This window comes from Amyelois transitella, chromosome 17 (genome assembly GCF_032362555.1).
Source record: "Amyelois transitella isolate CPQ chromosome 17, ilAmyTran1.1, whole genome shotgun sequence".
Lineage (NCBI taxonomy): Eukaryota > Metazoa > Arthropoda > Insecta > Lepidoptera > Pyralidae > Amyelois > Amyelois transitella.
In genome coordinates this window covers 2,166,619-2,189,049 of record NC_083520.1, presented here as the reverse complement: position 1 = coordinate 2,189,049, position 22,431 = coordinate 2,166,619, and the positions used below count along the sequence as shown (strand labels likewise).

Below are 22,431 nucleotides of genomic sequence, written 5' to 3'. Positions count from 1 at the left end.
ATCCAAAACAGAAAATAACAAAATTTACGTTACGGCAATTTAATTATTATATTTGACTAGAGTTTGGCTTGGAGTCTTGCTCTAGTGGGAATTCCCAAAAAACCAAAAAAAATACTAATTTAACCCATAAGGTAACTACCCCACTAAACGAAGTCAGACGAACGTCGCTTCGTGTAAAACCTGACTTACCCAATATAGGATAATTGTCAAAAAGCATCCTTCGAGCTCCTTTTGTCCAGAGTGGTAAGGATATCTTCTTCTTCCTCCTGGCGATACTCCCGGTTCCATCTTCACCACACTGGAGTGGAGACCGATGTACGACTTTTGACCGTGGATCCTGAATTTTTACACAAAGCGACTGCCATCTGACCTCCGCAACCTTTGCATAAGGGGACCTAACCCGTATTGGATCATGGGTCTAATATTCAAACTAATGTATGTACATTGTACATAACTTTGAAAATAGTCATCGGTACAGGGCCAAGGTGGGATAAGAACCTATGACTTTTTACGTGCATTTAACCGGGCAACTTACTGAATTTATTTCAGTTCTAATGATGTAACCGGGGTAAATGCTAGGAAGAAAAAGGACTAGACTGTTTGAAAAATCTCTTTAAACCCTTTTGTACGAAACGAAACAAATTCGTCACTTCCGAATTATATTTGTTTTTATTTACGCAATGCGATTAAATTAAATTTCGGAAAAGGTAAGAACGCAGCAGAGTAATTATAAGTTAAAAAGTTGTTTGTTTTAAGATCTGTCGCTCGGCATAATTACGGAAGTTTTAAAACTTTTTACACCTCGTGATCTGAAATTAAAAGTGATACTTACGTCATTTTAGCCAACTGAAAATTTATGTTTGTAATTTTATTTTCACCTTTGTTACATCGTTGTTTACAGATCCTAATCCTATCCAACTAACGTCATAATTGAGAATATTGGTGAGGATGAATGCATGTGCGGTTTATTTAACTTTGATCACCCGTGTTTAACACTTTCACGCAAAAACTTCTGAACGGAATTTCATAAAATTTGGAAATACTATAACAAATATGTATATAAGAAATTGGATGAACATGTAATATAAATTTCATGATAGCCTATTAGCCAAAAAAATCCAAAAAAAGGAAAGCAACTATCTACTACTTGAATCTCAATTCCATCATTAAGCCAAACGGCCGTTCAATCTTTCCAAGAATGTTATCTCTGTCTACCCTGTAATGGATAAAGACGTTATATATGTACAAGTATTAACCAATAAAGCTTAACTTTCCAATTGAGACATGTAAGTGTTTTGTCTACCCCGGAAAAGTTAAAGAAAAAAATCATTGTATTTTCATAATTATTATCGTGTACCAATTATTTTTCAATTGAATTTAATAGCCTAAATAACAAGCAGTTCTTTCATAAAAAGCTTTTCTTTTGTGATGGATCAACCAATTATATTTTATGGTTCTGAAAGCCATTAACGTGTTGATTTTAATCTTTTTGATTTACCAATTTATCCTTTAATATCCGGGTACTCAATTATCGTTACGAAAAAGGGGATTATAACATTTTTCTATAGATCGTACAAGTGGGTCAAAAGTTTTAGGTTTTTTTTTTTCAATACGCGATTAGTTAATAGCCACGCGTAATTTTTCACATACAAGCCCTTTATATGAAAAAAATTATTTATATTTAATCGCAAATATATTCCATAGATATTCCAAGCTTTGATTCATAAAAATTGATTAAAATTAGTTGAATTTTTTCGAATTTGCTACTTTCCTTGTATAGGAATATAGGTACGAATGACAACGGTCCCGTTGAATAAGAGTAAAAAAAATTAAATTACGACTCCTTCTCTTTCACACGGATGTTGTGAAAGACGACTAAGAAAAGGAAAGGCTATTAAATTTGTGATTCTTCTTTTAGGCTGGGCTAGCAAACTGTCCCTATATGTCAGTACCATCAGCCATTCAGTGGCCTTTCAATTTTGCGACACTGTTGGCTCTGTTTACTCCGTAAGGAATAAAGACGTTATTCTATGTATATGTATATAGGTACTAATATAAAACTACATACAGCAAGCTAAAACAATATTTGGAATGTCACAGTGTAAACTATCTGTAGTTGGATGTTTTTGCTAAATTCGCTTATTAGCAAAGTTGAACTCACGAAGTGTGGTCGAGTCGGGACCACAGCTGAACAATTTGGCATTGGTCGTGTTTTGCCCGAGTGGAACTTATATTGAGAAACGTGATTTATGTCCATACTAGCTCTTTATCGCGACTGCACCTCAATCGATTCAGAATATACATACAACCAACAAAATCACGCCTCTTTCCCGGAGGGGTAGGCAGAGACTACCTCTTTCCACTTGCCACGATCTCTGCATATTTCCTTCGCTTCATCCACATTCATAACTCTCTTCATGATTCAGAATATATATTTCATAATATTGGCCAAGCCAAAAAGATTTTTTGATTCCTGATTCATTTTTGTTTAAGCTTGTCTAAAATTGGATACAAACAAGATTAACTTTTTTGATTTTGATTAATTGATAAATAACAATTGGATTTATAAAATCACGCCTTATTCCTTCAGGGGTAGGCAGAAAAAAATAATGAAGTTTTCGGCAAAGTACGTTAAGTTACTGATTGGATAAGTCTATCTTTTGGTAATTGATTGGTTGATATTCGATTCGTCAAGTTCCAATTAGTCAAATACTTGATGAGGTCAATAAAATCCTAATTATGTACGTTACAAAGAAAAATTGTTGTTACATTAAGAAAAAAAAATAAACTTTCTTTATTTTTCATTAAAACGTTTACAAAACAATTTTATTTTTCCAAAACACCATAGTAAAATAATATTTTCTAATAGACTTTTATTTTAATAGAGTAGGGAAACATTGGGAACGAAATAAAAGCTTACAAAAGTGGCTTTCCACTTTTTTCCTGGACAAAGCTGCAGTGACTACTAACGGGTTTAAACAAAACGACTGTCTTTATAATTATTCTTCTGCACTAGCTTGTTCAGACAAAAACGGGTGCAGTCACTAATTACAAAATAACATGAAACTACCAGCGTGCTGTTTTTTTAATCACTTTTAAAACAGCGCTTTGTTATTGCATTTTAATGACGGGTTAATTTTCTAAAAACATTCATAATGTAATATTTTAACACTGTTGCAAAAAAAAAAGTACATAGTTATAAAAAATACATCACTTGCAATAGCGGACTTATCCCATGAAGAGATCTCTTTCAGTCAACTCGCAGACAGTAAAGGAACTAGATAATTAAGTAAAAAAACCGGCAAGTCGGTGTGTTATTAGCAATAATATAATAAATATACTAACAGAAATACAAATAAGGGACTTATACCTACCCACTAAATATATATGTATCAACTGCATACATACATATAGTCACGTCTATATCCCTTGCGGGATAGACAGGGCCAAGAAGTATGCCAAGTTGTATAAACTGTGTATAAATTATGTTAGAAATTAAAATAAAAAAAAAGTTATTTTAATAAGGTTCTTTCAGCCGATGTATTTGTAACTTAAAAAATTTAATAATATCTCTAAATCTTCATTCTATCAAGCTAAACATTGTCTTCTTGTGACTATTGTCTCTGTCTACCATAATAGGCAAAGACATGACATACATATACGTGTGTAAAGACCTCGAAAGTTAATTTAAACACAACAACAAGAAACAATCCAAAGAACTTCGTGGCTTTCGGCCACAAAAAAAAACAATTCTATACTCGACTTCTTCAACCTCACCGCCAAATCACGCAATATGGACGTTACTTACAAAACGACTCCAACTGATAGATAAGAGTTTTAACAAGTTTCTCGAGTCCGTAAAAGTCTTTTTACACTATGACTGAATTTCGGTGTTTGTTTTTTAATATACTAGTGCGTTGGACGCAAGATTAGTGAAATTTAATGAAAAGAATGGAATAAAAGTGACCCCCATTACTTTTTTTATGACTGCTTAAATTAATTTTTCATTCATTTAAGTTTCTTGCGGCTTTGGATAATTTAAGTAATTATTAAATATTATTATTATATTATTCAGTATTTTCAAGACTGTTGGCTCTGTCGATCGAGGGATATAGACGTGACCATATGTATGTATGTATGAATGTAATTAATTTAAAAGCAGTTCTAATAAGAGCTACTTTGGCGTATTCAGACAAGGGCGCACATGTACACGTGATTGATACTTATATGGTCATGACCTCTTATCCAAAATCGTATGCAGTCTTTTGACTCACCACGATGCCTTCTTTTGCTTCATATAAATTTATCAATAAATTCATGCAAGTTCTTTGGTTTAGAGAACCCGACGTGTCTGATATGATCAAGATACATTCGTCTAGGTATTCCAACGTTCCCATTTATTCCGCCTTTTAAATATTTACTTATAGTTAACTTATTTTTATAAATCGTTCTGACACTCATTGCCTCTAACGGCACTTAGACCTATATTAACGTCCTTTGACTTACATACAAACATTAAATCACGCCTCTTTCCCGGAGTGGTAATCAGAGACTACATCTTTCCACTTGCCACGATCTCTGCACACTTCTTACGCTTCATACGCATTCATAACTCTCTTCATGCAAACTCGTCGGTTACGGGTACTCTTAAAATTAGGCTCTTTAAACTTACCTGCAATGACTTTGTTTACCGGCATAGCAACTTGATTGTTCCTTATCTACCGCCGCTAACTTTCGAACATAATTCCCGTCGGTTTATGGCCGATCACACTGAACTGAGTTTGTTTGTCCAATTCTACGTTGATTGAACTGTTATCTTCCGTGGAGCGGCCGCGTTCGTTTCGGAATTCAATCTAGAACGAGCGAAGTTTCAGCAGTCGAAATTGATGGCGCCCCACGGGTGAATGTTGGGCCGGTGCTTTATTGGACTTTTTTTCTGTTGCCTTACCTAACCTTTGTAGAATCAAGTGCTTGTTGTTATAGGTTTTAATGGAGGATGTATAAATTACGTTTCTTTCCCGGAGGGGTAGGCAGAGACTACATCTTTCCACTAGCCGAGAACCCTCATGCTTCTTTATGCTTTTTCCACATTCATAATGTCGTCGTATTCGGGTACTCTTGCCATTTGCCATTGCTATATGATATTTCTGCTAGGGTAGGGCGGGGCTTAAAGGTCCAATTTGACTATTTCGAATTATACTATGAAAACCGACCATACTCTATCAAAATATATAACAGTAATCAAAAAAACAGTTATCTGACTATGTTTAACTCAATTTTTAGTTGAATTATTGTAATAGAAATATGTGTTTTTACAACTTTTCTAGACCTTGTCGTCTGTCTCTTTTTGCCCCATAGTAGGGGTAAAAAGGTCCAGTATTTAATTTTTATTTAAAAATTATTTTATGGAACTAAAACAATATTTGGTTCAATAAAATTCAGTCGTTTATTTTTATTCCAAAAACAAAAAGTCAAAAGTATTGTAATTAATTAACAAAAAAAAAATCTTTATTATAATTCCAAGTTTCATATTATTTAAATAGTCTCTATTCTAAAAGATTTTTTTATTTTAACAAACAAAGCCTATTTTTTTCTAATCATATTACAACAGTAACAGTCTTACTAATAATTTCTAACTTGGTTGATCTTATAATAGTTTAATCATTAATCAGTCTCTATAGAAAAACACAATTAAAAAAGACAGCACTATTCATTATGAATGTTGACATAGCCTGACTTTAAAATCTTCTAACTAATCTTACATCATCTTTTAAAGGCTTTACCACGATCGGATTTTCTTTTATAGTTGCGCATACTGAAACAAAAAACTCTTTATTAACCAACATATTAATGAGGGGCTAAAGGTCCACATTGGATCTTTTTACCCCAACCACATGTAAATATTTTTAAGAGGTCATAACGAAATTACCGTTACACCTAGCCTAAAACTAATAATAAATCGTGAAAAACAAATAAATCACGTTTACTCATAAACTATGTTTAGGTGTTATAAACGAAAAACCACTGCTCGAAACTAAAAAGAATAATGATGAAAAAATTTACTTACGTTAAAATTTTTAGACGTAGTCGTATATCTCCGGCTAGCGACGTTGCTCGTCCGCCGGCGATGCCTCGTTACGCCTCCCGCGCCCCCTTCATTCCCCGTACGTAGTTAGAACAAACGATATACCACTAGATTTTTAAATACTTATGGTGGACCTTTATACCCGCGGACCTTTAAGCCCCGCCCTACCCTACTAAAATTTAAAATATTTTAACTTTGCAGAAATGTTCATCTTCTTGAAACCTGAATAAATGAATAGTTCTTATAACTTCATAAGACTTTCTTTTGTATTTTTTGGTATATATATGTATAACCATCAACGTCTTTTCTTACATAGACAACATAGAATTTAAAAAATGCCAGTTAAAAGCGGCCCTTTTTCGCATTGTTGAATAGAGCACTGAAAACAATGAACTTATCTAGTTCCAATATTGTTGATATTGAATGCAGACTTCATAAAATATTTTCCGAAAACATTCACAACACGGCGGGGATTTTTTTTTTCCACTTTTCGTAAATAGAGTAGCTCTGGTAAAATGAACGAATAGTTTTTCGGATGAATTTTCAATACATTTCAATGGAATTGGTTTGAAATGGGACTGTTCTGTTTTTGTTTAATTGGACAGGAAACAAAAGAACAGTCTGATGTTATTCATTATTATTGTAACGTTAAGTACAGAATATATAACTGATATTCACTTCATATGAGTAACTTACTTATTGAAAATCATTATACAAACTAAAAAATTAACACTGAATATAATTCACATACAATACATCACAGCTGAACGTGGCCTTTCAGTCCATTCAATGCTGTTAGCACTGTTTCCCCGCAAGGGATGTAGACATGACTATATGTATGTATGTATGTATTAATTACATTTAAGAGTTTCTGAGGAAGAAAGGTGGTTCTCATAATCCTGACTGTTATTGTCTCGCCTGGGTGCTGTATTTATGTAGAAAGCGTCTGCTGTCAAATCTCTGTGACCCTCTTAATAGACACTGGCCGGAATAAAAAAAAAAACAAATTATTGTTTAACTATTTCAAACAAGAAATAGCAACTGACACATCCAAGTCACGACCGAAACCTCTAAACGGGTATTGTTAAAACTTGGCACATTAAAAAAAAGACATAATCTCGTCCATAAATTTAAACGAATATAATAAAATTGAGAACCTCCTCCTTTTTTGCGGTCGGTTAAAAAGAGCGTTCGTTCGTATTTTAAAAATATATCTCCAAGCACTAGATATTTCTTCCGCAAGAGAAACAAAAAAAAATACAAGCCACCCGCCCCCGATTTCCTCGCAACACTCGAAATTGAATCGGACGTGCGCTCCGCTCCGTTTTTATTTCTGCACCAAATTATCTCACAAATTAGATCGCTCAACACTCACAATTTGTTGCAGTCGGTTGCAGCGCGCGGTAATTGCATGAGAATTGCATTTTTTTTCGAGACTCAAACAGATTTAATTTGATGGAAATTATTTTTGAAATGTACTAATTTTGAAGAGGGTGAAATGTTGGTGAATTTTTTTTATGTATTTTCTTACACACAGCACCCAGAAGTCGCTGGGTTTTTGACGTTAGTTATTCGATTGTCCGGCCGATTGGAAGCGTTATGTTTTTATGATTATTTTTTGTTAGAGAACATAATGCTCCCGAGGTGGTACCATATCTTTCCCATGGATGTCGTAAAAGGCGACTAAGGGATAGGCTTACAAACTTGCGATTCTTTTTTGGGCGATGGGCTAGCAACCTGTCACTATTTGAATCTCAACTCTATCATTAAGCCAAATAACTGAACGTGGCCATTCAGTCTTTTCAAGACTGTTGTCTATGTCTACCTTGCAAGGGATATAGACGTGACCATATATATGTATGTATGGTACCATAAACTAAGATCTGATATTGGTAACTTGGGGTTAAATTATATATTTTCTTTGGATACTGTCTTCTTCCTCATGACGTTAGTCCAGGTTACATCCACACGACTCCAAGAGCCCGGAGTGCGCCTTTGGACCATTATCCTAAGCAGTCGAAATTGATGGTACCCCATGGGTGAATGTATGGCCGGTGCTTTTTGTACTTTTTTTCTGTTACCTAACCTAACCTAGGTTTTAATGGACGATATAAAATCACGCTTTTTTCCCGGAGGGGTAGGCAGAGACTACATCTTTAGATTAACCTATCAAGTGTCCTCGAAGTGTCAATGTCCACCTAAAACTATTAATAGGTATATACATTGAGAATTTTTTCTTTGAAATAGCAAAAGCATGTATCAGTACTAGTAACGTGAAGAATGTCTTCGGTTTATTGATAAGTTATCTATCGTCACTGTTGTTGTGTTGTTATGTTAAATATATTTATGTATAAATTACGTAATATATCCATTTAATCTACTGCTTACAAAATTTTGCCATCACGACTAATTTTAATTAAATGCGAAAGTTAGTTTGTTTGTTTTTTAACACGTCAAGCGTTGTCAACGGAACCAATATTTTTGAAATTTTGCGTTAACTATAAAACAATATATTCCCATGGAATTTGCGAAAACCCTGTAGTTATTGTTTTGTAGATGCCGCTAATTGGCGCATGCAGGTGGTGCTATATTCGCTAAGGCGAAGCTAGTGTTGAAATAAGCAAGATCTCATGTCAATAATTTAGAACAGAAAACAAACAGCCCTCAAAGTCGGTCGCGTCCGGCCGCCGGACGTGTCGGACGCCGGACGGCGACGCGATACGTCTAGCGAACGCCGGATGTCCGCCGTATGGCCGTGCGTCCGAGATTGTGTTTCATCTGTGTTAGATTAAGTGAGTTAGTTAAGTCTATCTATATGGATAAATTGCCGTGTGGTTCCCGGCACCAATACAAAAAAGAATAGGACCACTCCATCTCTTTTCCGTGGATGTCGTAAAAGGCGAGTAAAGGATAGGCTTACAAACTTGGGATTCTTTTTTTAGGCGATAGGTTAGCAACCTGTGACTATTTGAATCTCAATTCTATCATTAAGCCAAATAGCTGAACGTGGCAGAAAAAAATACTTAATTAGTACATCAAAAACCCACTGACCCATTCTGGCTCGTCGTGAATAACACTCCTATACGACCTCGCCGCTTACAAAAGATACAAATCCACTAAAAGCAGGTTCGTTGGTCTATTTTCGGTCGGAATACACACTGCTATCTCGTTTCATACTTCCCAATTTGGTCGAGTTTCCGAAGATAAAGGATGTTTTGTCTTGTTAGGTACCTATCAAATTTCTTTTGCAGTTACATGAATACTTTATTTTGATTTCATAATTACCGTATTGTTATTTTATTATTTATTTTGAAAATTTTTAGCATAAAAATTGGGAAAAAAAAACACGTTTTGTATGGGGTTCGTATCCTTTATTAATTTTTTTTTAAATATAAAATTTGTTATTATAGCGCCAACGGAAATACATAATTAAAAAACAGCCTTCTAGCTATCACTGTTTATGAGATACAGCCTGGTGACAAACTGACGGACAGACAGACAGCAGAGGCTTAGCAATAGAGTCCCGTTTTTACTTTTTACGTATGTAAACCTTAAAATAAATAAATATATTTAAACGCAGAAGTGCAAGTGTAATGTTTCTGAAACTGTTATTTACAATTCTCACATTTTGTGCAAATATGTTTACGTTTGGCGCAATAAAATTACAATAAATAAATGTATACACACACACACCATTGTTTAAATTTATCTGAAAAAAAAATGCTTTTTCATGTTATTGAAATTACCAACATGAAAAACAGACAAACTTATATTCACGCCAAACTTACTTTATTTGTGGAAACTACATAAATCTTAGACAATATGCTAGGAAATGTAATAACAAACAGAATCAGCAAAGTTTGAACGTTACACAGCATATCGCCCGGGCCGGTATTCTCACACACCAGGGCCGTACAAGAGACGTGGTTTGTCCAATGATATAAAAAAAAAATTTAAAAAAAATATTTATGGATTTGATCATATCTGAGCCTTAGCCGTCAACGAAACTTTAGTGTGACATCTATAGAATTTAAATTTTAGAATTTCTTCTTTTTTTTCCTCCTAGCAATAGTCCCGTTTACAAACTCACCTCTTTGGAAAGATGCACGCGCCGTTGAGCATGATCTTGGATTGCACAAGTCAGGTTTTACACGAAGCGACTCCCGTCTGACCTCCGCTAAGGTGGAAACCTAACCCATATGGATCATGTTTGAACCGAGTATGTACCGATTTTTTTTTCAACTCCAGACAAAACACGTCACGTCTCGGGCACGGCCCTGCCGTATAGGGACAGGCCTTTAGGAGTCGTAACGGCGGACGGTCCGCCTCGTTCCGCAAATCTAATTTAGCCCATTGTGGCGAAAACAAAGAATAAAAGCAATTTTCATCGGACGCCAACTGTAATTCATTTGTCTGTTAGCTTTGTGCAGAAATAACAGACATCGGATTTGGCATTCCGGCTCAAACGCATTGGCCATGGATATTTTTTAAACGTTTAATTTGGAAGAACAAATTTTATTTTTGAATTTTATTGTTTGAATTTCGAATATCGGTCGCGCGGAAGCTGTTGCGGTGTTGGTTTTTAACCATTTTTAAATACCTAGTATTTACGTGCCTTTATACTTTTATTTACATACTTTTTGTCTGATGAACCGTTAAATATTTGAAATAACCTGTTACTATCTTCGTAAATCCATTTACATACATGTATAAAAGATTTCTTTTTTAAGAGGCGTTTTGAAAACAAAATCATCTACATACGTCGCCTTTATTAAAGTTTATACGTAATCCAAAACTCAAATATTCTACAAATCTCATACTTCGCCCGACCCAGTTCTATGAAATGAATGAAATTTTGACAATCACCGTCTGTCGCACAAAGCGTTAAGTTTCCCACTTTCCCATACAGTGAGGTCACAGTTCCCGACAATTGTATTAAATAAGCCGCCACGTGCCGGGATTTAACTGAACGAATTCCCCCTTTCACTTATATTAACATTGCATATAGGTAAGTACTTCGACAATAATGTATTAGGTATGTGAAGTCATATCTTTGAATTAATACTTACTGAAGAACTAGAGGAGTTCAATTTAAATTACAAAAGAAAGCGAAGTAAAAGTAGGTATTGTTTAAATTCTTATTTTTACCGTATTAAATATGATATGATGAAAAAAGAAGGCTGTTTAATTAAATACTACAAATAATATCCGGCTGGTTTTCGTTCCTTTTTTTGAATTTTTTGGGAATCCTCTGTTAGTGCACTGTTGAACCACATATAGTATAGCTACTCCTCAAAACAAATTTCATATCTCTAGACCCTAGTTTCTACATTTTATTAATAAAGATTGCGTTCTCAATGAGGACTTTCTATTTGTTTAGTTTTTTAAATGACATCATTTACGGCAGCAGTTGGTATATTTATGTGTGCGACGGTGTTCCTGATATTAAAAAAGTTTGCAGTAAGTTTAGATATATTGTGGCTTGTTTTGTAGCCTTAGAATTGTCTTAAATTGAATATCACTTATATTTGTTAGGGCTAGTTCAATTTGTACGATTTAAACATACGTGTTATATGCCAGTGCCTTATTTTTTAGACATGGGCTAAATGTGATTCATATAGTAAGGTTAGTCGAAATTCGAAAGTTTTTAATTCTTTATTATGAGACATTTCAAACATCACCTAATAAATGTCACAACATTGGTTGACGTAAAAAAAATTCTTAAAACTACGTTTACAGACGCTTCCAAAGTTTCAGTGCAGACGGAAACAGAAATAAGACAAAACAAACTGCACTGCAGCATTTCATTTTATTTAACTTCAATCAATGTATGTTAAGGTTTAATCATGGGAGTCAATTTTGTGAAGTTATTAACATTTTAATCATGTAAAAATTTAGTTTATGCATGATTTATAAGAATTAATTTTACTAGAATTATACAACAAAACGGTTTCATACTGAAATTATTACGCAAGCGTGTTGTATATGACGCTGGTTACTCGCCGGGAAATAAACACCGAAGTTTGTCGTTTCCTGTGTGATAACACACATATACACAGTCAGTCACGTCTATATCACTTGCGGGGTAAACAGAGCCAACAGTCTTGAAAAGACTGAAAGGCAACGTTCAGCTCTCTGCCTTTACGATGGAAATTGAGTCTCATATATTGCCTAAATTCCTATCCCTTGGTCGCCTTTTACGTCATCTATATAAAAGAGATAGAGTGGTCCTTATTTTAAGTTCTTGGAGCATTTTTGGAGGTTTGCCAACCCTATCTGTATAACTAAAACTAATACGAACTCTGTACACTAAGTGGGTTCCGGATGTATTAACTGCACGGAAGTGACGTCACAGCGGGTTACAGCTCAACTTTAATACAGGAATTTCCGTAGCCGTAGACCCTCTACGGAGCTACGTAGCACTTGCTACGAAATTTCGTAGATACGGTTCCGATATTCGCATAATGGAATTAGGATGTGTATGGGGATTCATTTACGGTCATGTTATTTCCTTTCTATATTACATAGGGCTTTGGTTTTAGAATTTGTTAACTTCTTTTTAAAATATTTATTTATTCTTACATACATATGTATAATCACGTCTATATCCCTTGCGGGGTGGACAGAGCCAACAGTCTTAAAAATACTGATAGGCCACGTTCAGCTGTTCGGCTTAGTACTGATAGAATTGAGATTCATATAAAGTGACAGGTTGCTAGCCCGTTGCCTAAAAGAAGAATCTCAAGTTTATAAGCCTATCCCTTAGTCGCCTTTTACGACATCCACGGGAAAGAGTTGGAGTGGTCCTATTCTATTTTATATTGGTGCCGGGAACCACACGGCACTTTTATTTATTCTCGAAAACCAATATCGGCGTTTATTAAATGTCTACAATACAAATCTCTAAATGAAAACGACGGGTTGAAACTAGTTCTCAATCTGTTTTCGCTCGCATGGAAGTAGATTATCTATGGAGACTAAGCTTGATCGCAATAACGCCATACAATTTCCGGTAGCGGTCTTAAATTTAACTATATATGCATGCATAAAGTTACGTCTATATCCCTTACGAGATAGACAGAGCCAACAGTTTCATTTCAAGGAGTGAAAGGCCACGTTCATTTCGTTCATGGCTTTACGTTGGAATTGAGATTCAAATAGTGGCAGGTTGCTAGCACATCGCCTAAGAGAAGAATCCCAAGTTTTTTAGTCTATCCCCTAGCGCCTTTTACGACAACTATGTGAAGAAGATGGAGTGGTCCTATTCCAAAGTGCCGGGCACCACACAATTATCTACTCGTATATATATTTTTTTTTTGTAAAATATAACATCATTGAGTTAGTATCCCTGTTGAGCTTGCTTTGAGGATAGCTCAATCTGTGTAATTTGTTCCGTGTTACTTGCTTTCGCGTGGGGCTTCACTCCCGTTAGTATTTCTAGAATAAATTAGCCGTTGTTATTCCTGAATGTTTTGTGATAAAAAACAAATATTATGTTCTCTTTTAATCTTTAAACTGGTCAAATGACTATTACATACAAAGATTGAATCCCTATGTAACATCAACAGAACAATCGTAACGAAATGCTAACCAAATTGCAAAGTGAGCAGGACCTTCTAAATTATTAAACAACTAGCTGTGCCCGCGACTTCGTCCGCGTGGAATAGTTATTATGGGCATCATTGAAGCTCTCAAGAATGAAGTCACATTTTCCATTATTTCTTCGCTCCTAAAAGTTGCAGCGTGATGTTATATAGCCTAAAGCCTTCCTCGATAAATGGTCTATTCAAGACAAAAATAATTTTTCAATTCGAACCAGTAGTTACTGAGATTAGCGCGTTCAAACAAACAAACTCATCAGCTTTATAATATACATACATACATACATAAAATCACGCCTCTTTCCCGGAGGGGTAGGCAGAGACTACCTCTTTCCACTTGCCACGATCTCTGCATACTTCTTTCGCTTCGTCCACATTCATAACTTTATAATATTAGTATAGATAATACCCTTATTACGTAAAGCTTGGACTACATTTCCCACCTGCTCTGTAGTAGCGAATAAAAATGGCGAAAACACTCGACGCGACCTCGATGGCTATCGAATGAAAAACCAGAGAGAATGGACGGAGCCCTGTTCATACTAACTGAACATTTGGACGTCCAATATGGCCGCTCACTGATGGGACATTTTGGCGGGAACACAAACGTCATGTTGTGTTGATATGTTTTCTGAATTTGCGTTTTGTTATATGTGTTGATTGTTGATAATTAAGTGTTCTTACACGAGCATGAGCGTTGGAGAGGGTTACTATTATATATTGACTTTTCATGTCCCAAAAAGTCCCGAGAACGGGCGAAGTTAACCCACAGTTATTACTCGTACATAAGATGAATATTCTGTAACGAGGATTAACTAAAAGCCGTGTGGTTCCCGGAATCAATATAAAAATGAATAAGACCACTCCATCTTATTTTCCATGAATGTCGTAAGAGGCGACTAAGGATTAGGCTTATAAACTTGGGATTCTTTTTTAGGCGATGGGCTAGCAACTTATCACTATTGGAATCTGAATTCTATCATAAAGCTAAACAGCTGAACGTGATCTAGCAGTGTCTTCAGGACTATTGGCTCTGTCTACCCCGCAAGGGATATAGACGTGACCATATGTATGTATGTAGTGTTTGTGCATATGAATAAGAGTGAAAGAGAAGGAAGTATTATGTCGTCTCTAGCACACATGCCACCATGATAGAATTTGTTTGTAAATTGACAATGGCATGTTATTTGATATTAATCTGTTTGTTTCCTTGTTTCAGTATTCCCGAATGTTCCCGCGGCGCCCGGGATGCCATGCGCGGGCGAGGATCGTAAGTAGCTTTATTTTATCGTATTAAGATTGAACCAAAGTCACTTCAATGGATTGGCAAAATGTTTACCTCTTAGTCATAAGGGCACAGTTTCGCTCATCGGATCAAAATAGAAAGTTATCTTTTTACGTTATCGTGGGTATGGAATGTTCATTTATACACGTATTTGTTATAAAGTTTGAAATCTTGTTACGATTTGGCTCTCGTTATAGTTATGTTAATGGTGAAACCAAACTTATATTTTTTCTTCTATCCTTTATTGTTTACTAGAGGCCGCCCGCGACTTCGTCCGCGTTGAATCAATCCCGCGGGAACTCCGGGATAAAAAGTAATCTATATGTTATTCTGGGTCTTAAGCTACCTACATACCAAATTTTGTCGTACTCGGTTGAGTAGTTTTTGCGTGAAAGAGTAACAAACATGCATACTGACATACTCACAATCTTTCGCATTTATAATATTAGTGGGATTTATTTTGGCACATTGTTACAACTAAAGTAAAATTTGATATAAACTATAACCATAACATTAAACATCGTTTTGCATTAGGTATAGTTTTGTGCACTCAGTTTAGTTATCTAGTATGTAAACGCAAACGTCCAGATAAACTATTTATCAAAATTTCCTAAGCTTTAAAAGACGCTTTGTCTGCATGCATTTCAACTTTATAACTGAACTCATAAATCAAGCGTAAAAATCCTTTTAGTTTAAGAGTTCGCAAACAAACAGACTACAAACTTTGTTTTGTATGCAGTTATAGAAATTTGCAAGGCTCACGACCTTTATTCTTTGGAATTTTTCTCCATCCTTGACGCGAAACTCCTAAACTAGCATTTTTCCCGCACAACTGTCGCTGCGCCAGGAAAAGTTTAAAGTGTTGCCATCTTTAAGTCCCAACCATTATGCTTAGTGGGAAACTTTGCCCGCTTAGATAGCGGCGGTCCCGGGTACAGGACAATAGCAATTTGTGATTTGTTGAATATTTTAAGCCGTGTTTATTTAGTTTTCACAGACAATGCTCATAAATAAGTGTATGGCGAAATTGATTTGTCACGAGTTTCGGCATTTAACGGCAAATCTTCTTAATAAATTTATTGTAAAATTCTCATTATTCTAGGCAAAATAGTATAAGTTATAGTGTAAAGCCGTCAACACTCTACAGAAAGATAAGACGTTCTTGTATTACATATCTCTTTATAAAAAAACTGGCCAGTACCGCGCGCACCTACAACATTTTAATCCTCAAACGATACTGATTCACGAAATTCTCTTAATCGATAAGATAATATAATATCGATAATCGCACAGTATCGGCCCGACGCCCGGCCACGCCGCTGCGATGAGAACAAATGTCTTGCGCCGTGGGATTGGCTAAATATTTTACAGGTGATTTTGTTATATTAATTCACTAATACATAAAGGAAATTTTGGCAAATTTTATTGTAAATCATAGCGGAAAAATCCGGATTAAAAAAAAATTGGCATCATCTTTAAGATCAAGACTTGTGCAAATTTAAAAAGTATGATAGGTAAAACGATACGCTTTATTAACTTCGACTTGCAGTCATAAAAATGTGTAACTTCGTTTATTGTTTTTCTTTGCCCAAGTACTTAAAGGTCGTGAGGTTATGTTTTGCGGTATTGTTAATGCATTTCTTTGACATTTCATTAATTTCGTTTCGTCAACTTCTAGTTGACGGTAGATTCTTTTTTTTTTAGTTGTCAGAGCAGCGATTATCAATTGAATTGTATGTAACTTAGAAAAGAGATGGCCACAGTAAGATTTGAATCAGTACATCACACTTTTTTATTCTGATACCATAACCCACAAATTTTCTGCTACACTTTCTAAAATAAAATAAAATATTTATTGTTAGACTATGCAGAATTATATTAATTTTGTCAATCGACAACATTAAGAATATATTGACCGATAGCGTGTTCTATCGTATGATCGACCAAATCCTAGGAAGCGATTGAATTATTCACAATTCATAAACTATTACTCGATGAAATGCTGAAGTTCGTTGACCACTTTTATTATCATTTCGTTCCCACATTATGCAATGCAACTCGAAGAACACATAGAATCTGCAGCTGAAAGCCCGGGTTCGAACCCAGGTCAGGTCACGAATAATTAGATTATAAATAGTAAATTAAATTATAAGTTGTGGTAACTTCAATGAGTGATACCTTCTACTCTATTTTGAAAATAAATGTATTAATATGTGACATACCTTTAGTACGTTTTGATTAATTAATTTAATTTAATTTAAAATTAACAAACCTTTCCTTGAGACCACCTCTCTATATATAATATACACAATGTATTTTTCACTGCCAACATAAAAATAACATAGCACTGTTTATTTTCCAGGTAGCATATACAGACGCGGCGCTCGGCGGTGGCGGAAGCTGTACCGGGTGAACGGTCACATATTCCAGGCCAAACGGTTCAATAGAGTGAGTTTGTTTATGCCTAACGTCTGCTGTGTTCCATTTTTAAATTTTATATTTTTCTTAATTTCTACGGCGGGAAATGTCGTGTCGTGTCGCGATATTTGGCCAGTGTTTTTTACTGGGTAATGATTTTTCAATAAAGTCTCACTATATAGTCGAAATTTGCTGACATGGTAGAAGCCAACCTTTGCAAACTAGAATTAACTTTTTTTTTAATAATTACGTTCTATGCAAGTACGTAATTATTAAAAAAAAAGTTAATATAGCCGGAAAATAACATAACCTTACTTATTACATCATTACAGCGCGCCTTCTGTGCCTTCTGCCAAGACCGCATCTGGGGCCTCGGGCGTCAGGGCTTCAAGTGCATCCAGTGCAAGTTGCTGGTGCACAAGAAGTGCCACAAACTGGTGCAGAAGCCGTGCTCCAACGAGCATGTGGACCCCGTGGAGATCAAGGACGACGCCAATGGCGAGAGCACCCTGGGGCGAGCCTCTTCTGTCAGGTATATTACATTTTAGAAGCAAAAAGTTTTAATAAATAAATAAATATATATGGGACAAATTACACAGATTGAGTTAGCCTCGAAGTAAGTTCGAAACTTGTGTTACGAGATACTAACTCAACGATACTATATTTGGTAATAAATACTTATATAGATAAACATCCAATACGCAGACCAATCAGAGGAAGTTCGTTTCTCATCATGCCCTGACCGGGATTCGAACCTGGGACCTCAGGTGACACAGCGCACTACCGCTGCGCCACAGAGGCCGTCAATTAATGTCTACTTACAATGTCTGCACTGACTACGGAATCCAAGATAACGCCAATTGGACCCTGGACGAGCTTCTTCCGTCAAATAATTAGAAGTATTGAGAAGTAAAAAGTTGCGATGTCTTCTTAGCGTGACGACTGTGAAATGTATGCGAAGATCAGTATGTTACCCATCGCAACAGCATTCTTAGCGACATCATACAGATTATACAAGTAGTAGGACTTGCAAGGTATGACAGTAGGTGTGCCATCGTCTGAAGAAAGATGCCACATAGTCAAGCAACATCGGGGTTGAAACCCCACTTGACCATATTTCGTTACAATGGATCTGGTGTCAATTATACGAGTTTAATAATAGTGTAAAAAAAAGAACAGATATAAGGTATCACTTATTGACGTCACAACACTTACATCTTATTATATCTACTTCCGCCGAAGAAAAAAGAAATAGTTTATTTGGTACATCAATTAGAAATCCAGTGCAAATTTAAATTAATTTGAATTTACAAAACTGTTCCAAATCGTGCTGAGACAGCTCAGCATTATATCATAGGACTACTATGAGTACGCGTTACGTCAATAAATTAAATCAATTATTTGGTACGCTTTTTAAGGCAACGTTCCTTTACCATATAATAATAGAAAATGTAACAATAGAACATTGCATTCCGTCAGGTCGCGAGCGGAGCCCGAGCCGGCGCTGGCGGAGCCCCCGCCCGCGCCGCGCGCCGACGAGCTGGAGCCGGGCTCGCAGCGCCAGTACTCGCTCGACGACTTCGAGCTCATCAGGGTCATCGGAAGAGGCTCTTATGCTAAGGTATGCGATGTACAATTTCATTACATAGATCTCTTAAGACGTTAAACCACAGTGTCAAAATCTCATCATCCTCTTGCCGTTAGCACCGGTTTGGTTTCATGTTGTCCTGGAGAGGAGCCTGGGGTCTACCTATAAGCTCTTGAAGTGGTTAAGTCAGGTAATAAAACGAAGCTATTCCCGTCTGACTTTTTACGACCCTGTAGGAGGAGAACTTAATGCGGCTTGGATCATGGCAAACATACCGTTGTCAGAATGTCCATGTTTCTTACGATGTGATCGCTCACAACGAATCAAGTGACAATAAAACTCACAAGTGCCATTGAAAAGATACTACTGATCGCGAAATTTTATCTGTTAGATTAATTTCTTAAGTAAAAATTATGTATTAGTGTTAGTTAATAACCCCATGACCTTAACCACTCAACCACAGCCACTCTTAAAACTCTGATGTCTAACTGAACAAATGCGACAAATTGCCAGGTGCTGATGGTGGAACTGAAACGCACGAAGCGCGTGTACGCCATGAAGGTGATAAAGAAGGCGCTGGTGACCGACGACGAGGACATCGACTGGGTGCAGACGGAGAAGCACGTGTTCGAGACCGCCTCCAACCACCCGTTCCTGGTGGGGTTACACTCCTGCTTCCAGACGCCGAGCCGTCTGTTCTTCGTGATAGAGTTCGTGAGAGGAGGGGATCTCATGTGAGTCATTCCACTCGTATCTTTAGATCTTGCCAGAACCTTGAGCACTTTACAGCTCGTTCCTGCAACTACAATGAGACAAACTTAGACAGAGCTAACAGTCTTGAAAAGTCTGTAATGCCAAGTTCGGCTGTTTTGGCTTAATGATAGAATTTAGATTCAAAAAGTGACATCATTTTCGGCGGCCTCTGTGGCGCAGCGGTAGTACGCTTGTCTGTGACACCGGGGGTCCCGGGTTCAAATCCCGGCCAGGGCATGATGAGAAACGAACTTTCTCTGATTGGCCTGGGTCTTGGATGTTTATCTATATAAGTATTTATTATAGAATATAGTATCGTTGAGTTAGTATCTCGTAACACAAGTCTCGAACTTACTTCGAGGCTAACTCAATCAATGTAATTTGTCCCGTGTATATTTATTTATTTATTATTTTTGTTTTTGTGAATTCCAGGTTCCACATGCAAAGACAGCGGCGGCTGCCCGAGGAGCACGCGCGGTTCTACGCCGCGGAGATCTCGCTGGCGCTGCACTTCTTGCACGACCGCGGCGTCATCTACCGGGACCTGAAGCTGGACAACGTGCTGCTGGACCACGAGGGGCACATCAAACTGACTGACTATGGCATGTGCAAGGTTAGAACAACTCTTCGTTAGTTTGAGTATTGATCGATGCTTTTGCGGTGAGGAAACCTTCGGGAAACTGAATGTGTTAACATGGTATAATACGGGTTAGGTTGCGGAGAAACAGATGGGAGTCGCTTTGTGTCAAAATCTGACTCACCCAATCCGGAATTATGGTCAAAGGCCCATCCCGGGCTCTCTCCAAAGAGGTGACGATGTAACTATCGCCGGGACTATCGCCAGGAGGAAGAAGAAGAAGTTTATAAGAATTCTGTGTCTAAAAAATGATACCAGTCTCCGAACGGACACTTGACTGACACACCTTCACCCTTTATGCCTTTATTTATTTAACGTAACTTTATTTTTTGATTCCAGGAGGGCGTCCGCCCCGGGGACACTACGTCCACTTTCTGCGGAACCCCCAACTATATCGCGCCCGAGATACTGCGCGGCGAAGAGTACGGGTTCTCCGTAGACTGGTGGGCTCTAGGAGTCCTTACATATGAGATGCTGGCTGGACGCTCGCCGTTCGATATCACGCACGCCCATGACAACCCTGACCAGAATACCGAGGACTATCTCTTCCAGGTAATGTCTCCTAAAACATAGGCCACATTGAACTGATTTATATATATGTATATCATATTTGTTAGTAATATATATCAAAGAAAAAAAGAACGTTCTGTTTTCAAATGTGGCTGTATACGAAAGACTGGCCAGAATATAGAGGACTGTCTCTACCAATTCACGTCTAATTAGATACTGGCGCCAATATGCTAGTCATTCGCTCCTGCGAGAAATATAGTCAAATTTAAAAAAAATTAAAACATTAACTTTAATTTAACACGAAATCGTAAACCAAATTACGATGAAATTTATAAAGACACAATTTTAATTTACCATGCAGTTGTACAAATTAACTCGATAAGTATAAATGACTTGATTAATCAGTAGAGTGCTAGATAATTTTTTTGATTGGCATACTGATTGATGATTCCAGGTGATCCTAGAGAAGACGATCCGTATTCCCCGCTCGTTGTCGGTGAAGGCGGCCTCAGTCCTGAAGGGCTTCCTCAACAAGAATCCCGTGGAGCGACTGGGGTGCGGGGAGAACGGGTTCATGGACATCGTCAGCCATCCGTTCTTTAGGAGCATCGAGTGGGAGATGGTAAGTTCGATATATTAACTTTGATTGGTTTGAAAACTCGAGTTTTGAACGAATTAATAGTTAAAAAATTTATTCAAAATTAGGCACATAGTATGTTAAGAAAAAGGAGATAACTGACATGATTTGGAATAGGGACCGGAATCGGCAGAATACTTTAGGAGTACGACGTAGCGACTGTCCACAATGATCACATTCGATTTTGTAGGAAGAAATATGCTATAATCATTGCCCGTATATAATACCCATCATATGTGTTTATATTTTCCATCAACTGATGCTACATTGAATGAAAAAAAGGTTGAAATTCTATTGGGAGTTATAATGTATCGTTAGTGTTACAATGATGAAAATATATATATATATATATATCACGAGAAAACATACAGGCAACTAGATATGTAGCGATAATTCAAGCAGAGTAAGAGTCCCCTAATAAAAATTGCGCAGCTCAGACGGTCGAGTCGCATTAACTCATCTTGGGTTTTTTGCGCTTCAAGCAGACGTACTCAAATAATTTATTAATATGATTGTATTGTCTTTCAGCTGGAACAAAAGCAGGTGGTCCCGCCGTTCAAGCCCCGTCTGGAGGGCGAGCGTGACCTCGCCAACTTCCCGCCCGAGTTCACCGACGAGCCCGTGCATCTCACGCCCGACAACGAGTAAGTCGTCTATATATACTTATTAACCTAATTCCATTTCCTGCTCTTACGATGAGGAAATATGCACATTCAGGCAACTGGTTTTGTAATTATGATCCAATATGGTTCTCTTGCAAAGGTTTCAGAGTTCATATGGAAGTCGCTTCGTGTAAAAACCCGAATCAAACCAGGATACATGGTCAAGGGCGTACCCCGAGCTATAGTCCAGAGTAGATGTAACTGGGATTGACGTCAGGAGGAAGAAGAATGTCATATAATTTTGAACATATAGAA

The 22,431-nt window shown here is 36.8% G+C and overlaps 1 protein-coding gene across 5 annotated transcripts in view; it reads left to right on the top strand.

Moving 5' to 3' along the window:
• LOC106143412 (atypical protein kinase C) overlaps positions 1–22,431 on the top strand; it is a 219,639-nt gene that overhangs the window by 191,452 nt on the left and 5,756 nt on the right. For 4 of the 5 annotated variants that reach the window (XM_013345487.2, XM_013345486.2, XM_013345489.2 and 1 more), the window contains 9 exons: positions 14,906–14,956; positions 17,334–17,419; positions 17,722–17,921; positions 18,869–19,010; positions 19,491–19,711; positions 20,163–20,343; positions 20,707–20,919; positions 21,332–21,499; positions 22,043–22,158. In XM_013345487.2, the coding sequence (XP_013200941.1) occupies positions 14,906–14,956; positions 17,334–17,419; positions 17,722–17,921; positions 18,869–19,010; positions 19,491–19,711; positions 20,163–20,343; positions 20,707–20,919; positions 21,332–21,499; positions 22,043–22,158 (1,378 nt within the window). Of the gene's footprint in view, positions 1–14,905; positions 14,957–16,218; positions 16,343–17,333; positions 17,420–17,721; positions 17,922–18,868; positions 19,011–19,490; positions 19,712–20,162; positions 20,344–20,706; positions 20,920–21,331; positions 21,500–22,042; positions 22,159–22,431 lie in introns of those variants that run through there. The other variant, XM_013345490.2, reaches the window with a different exon arrangement.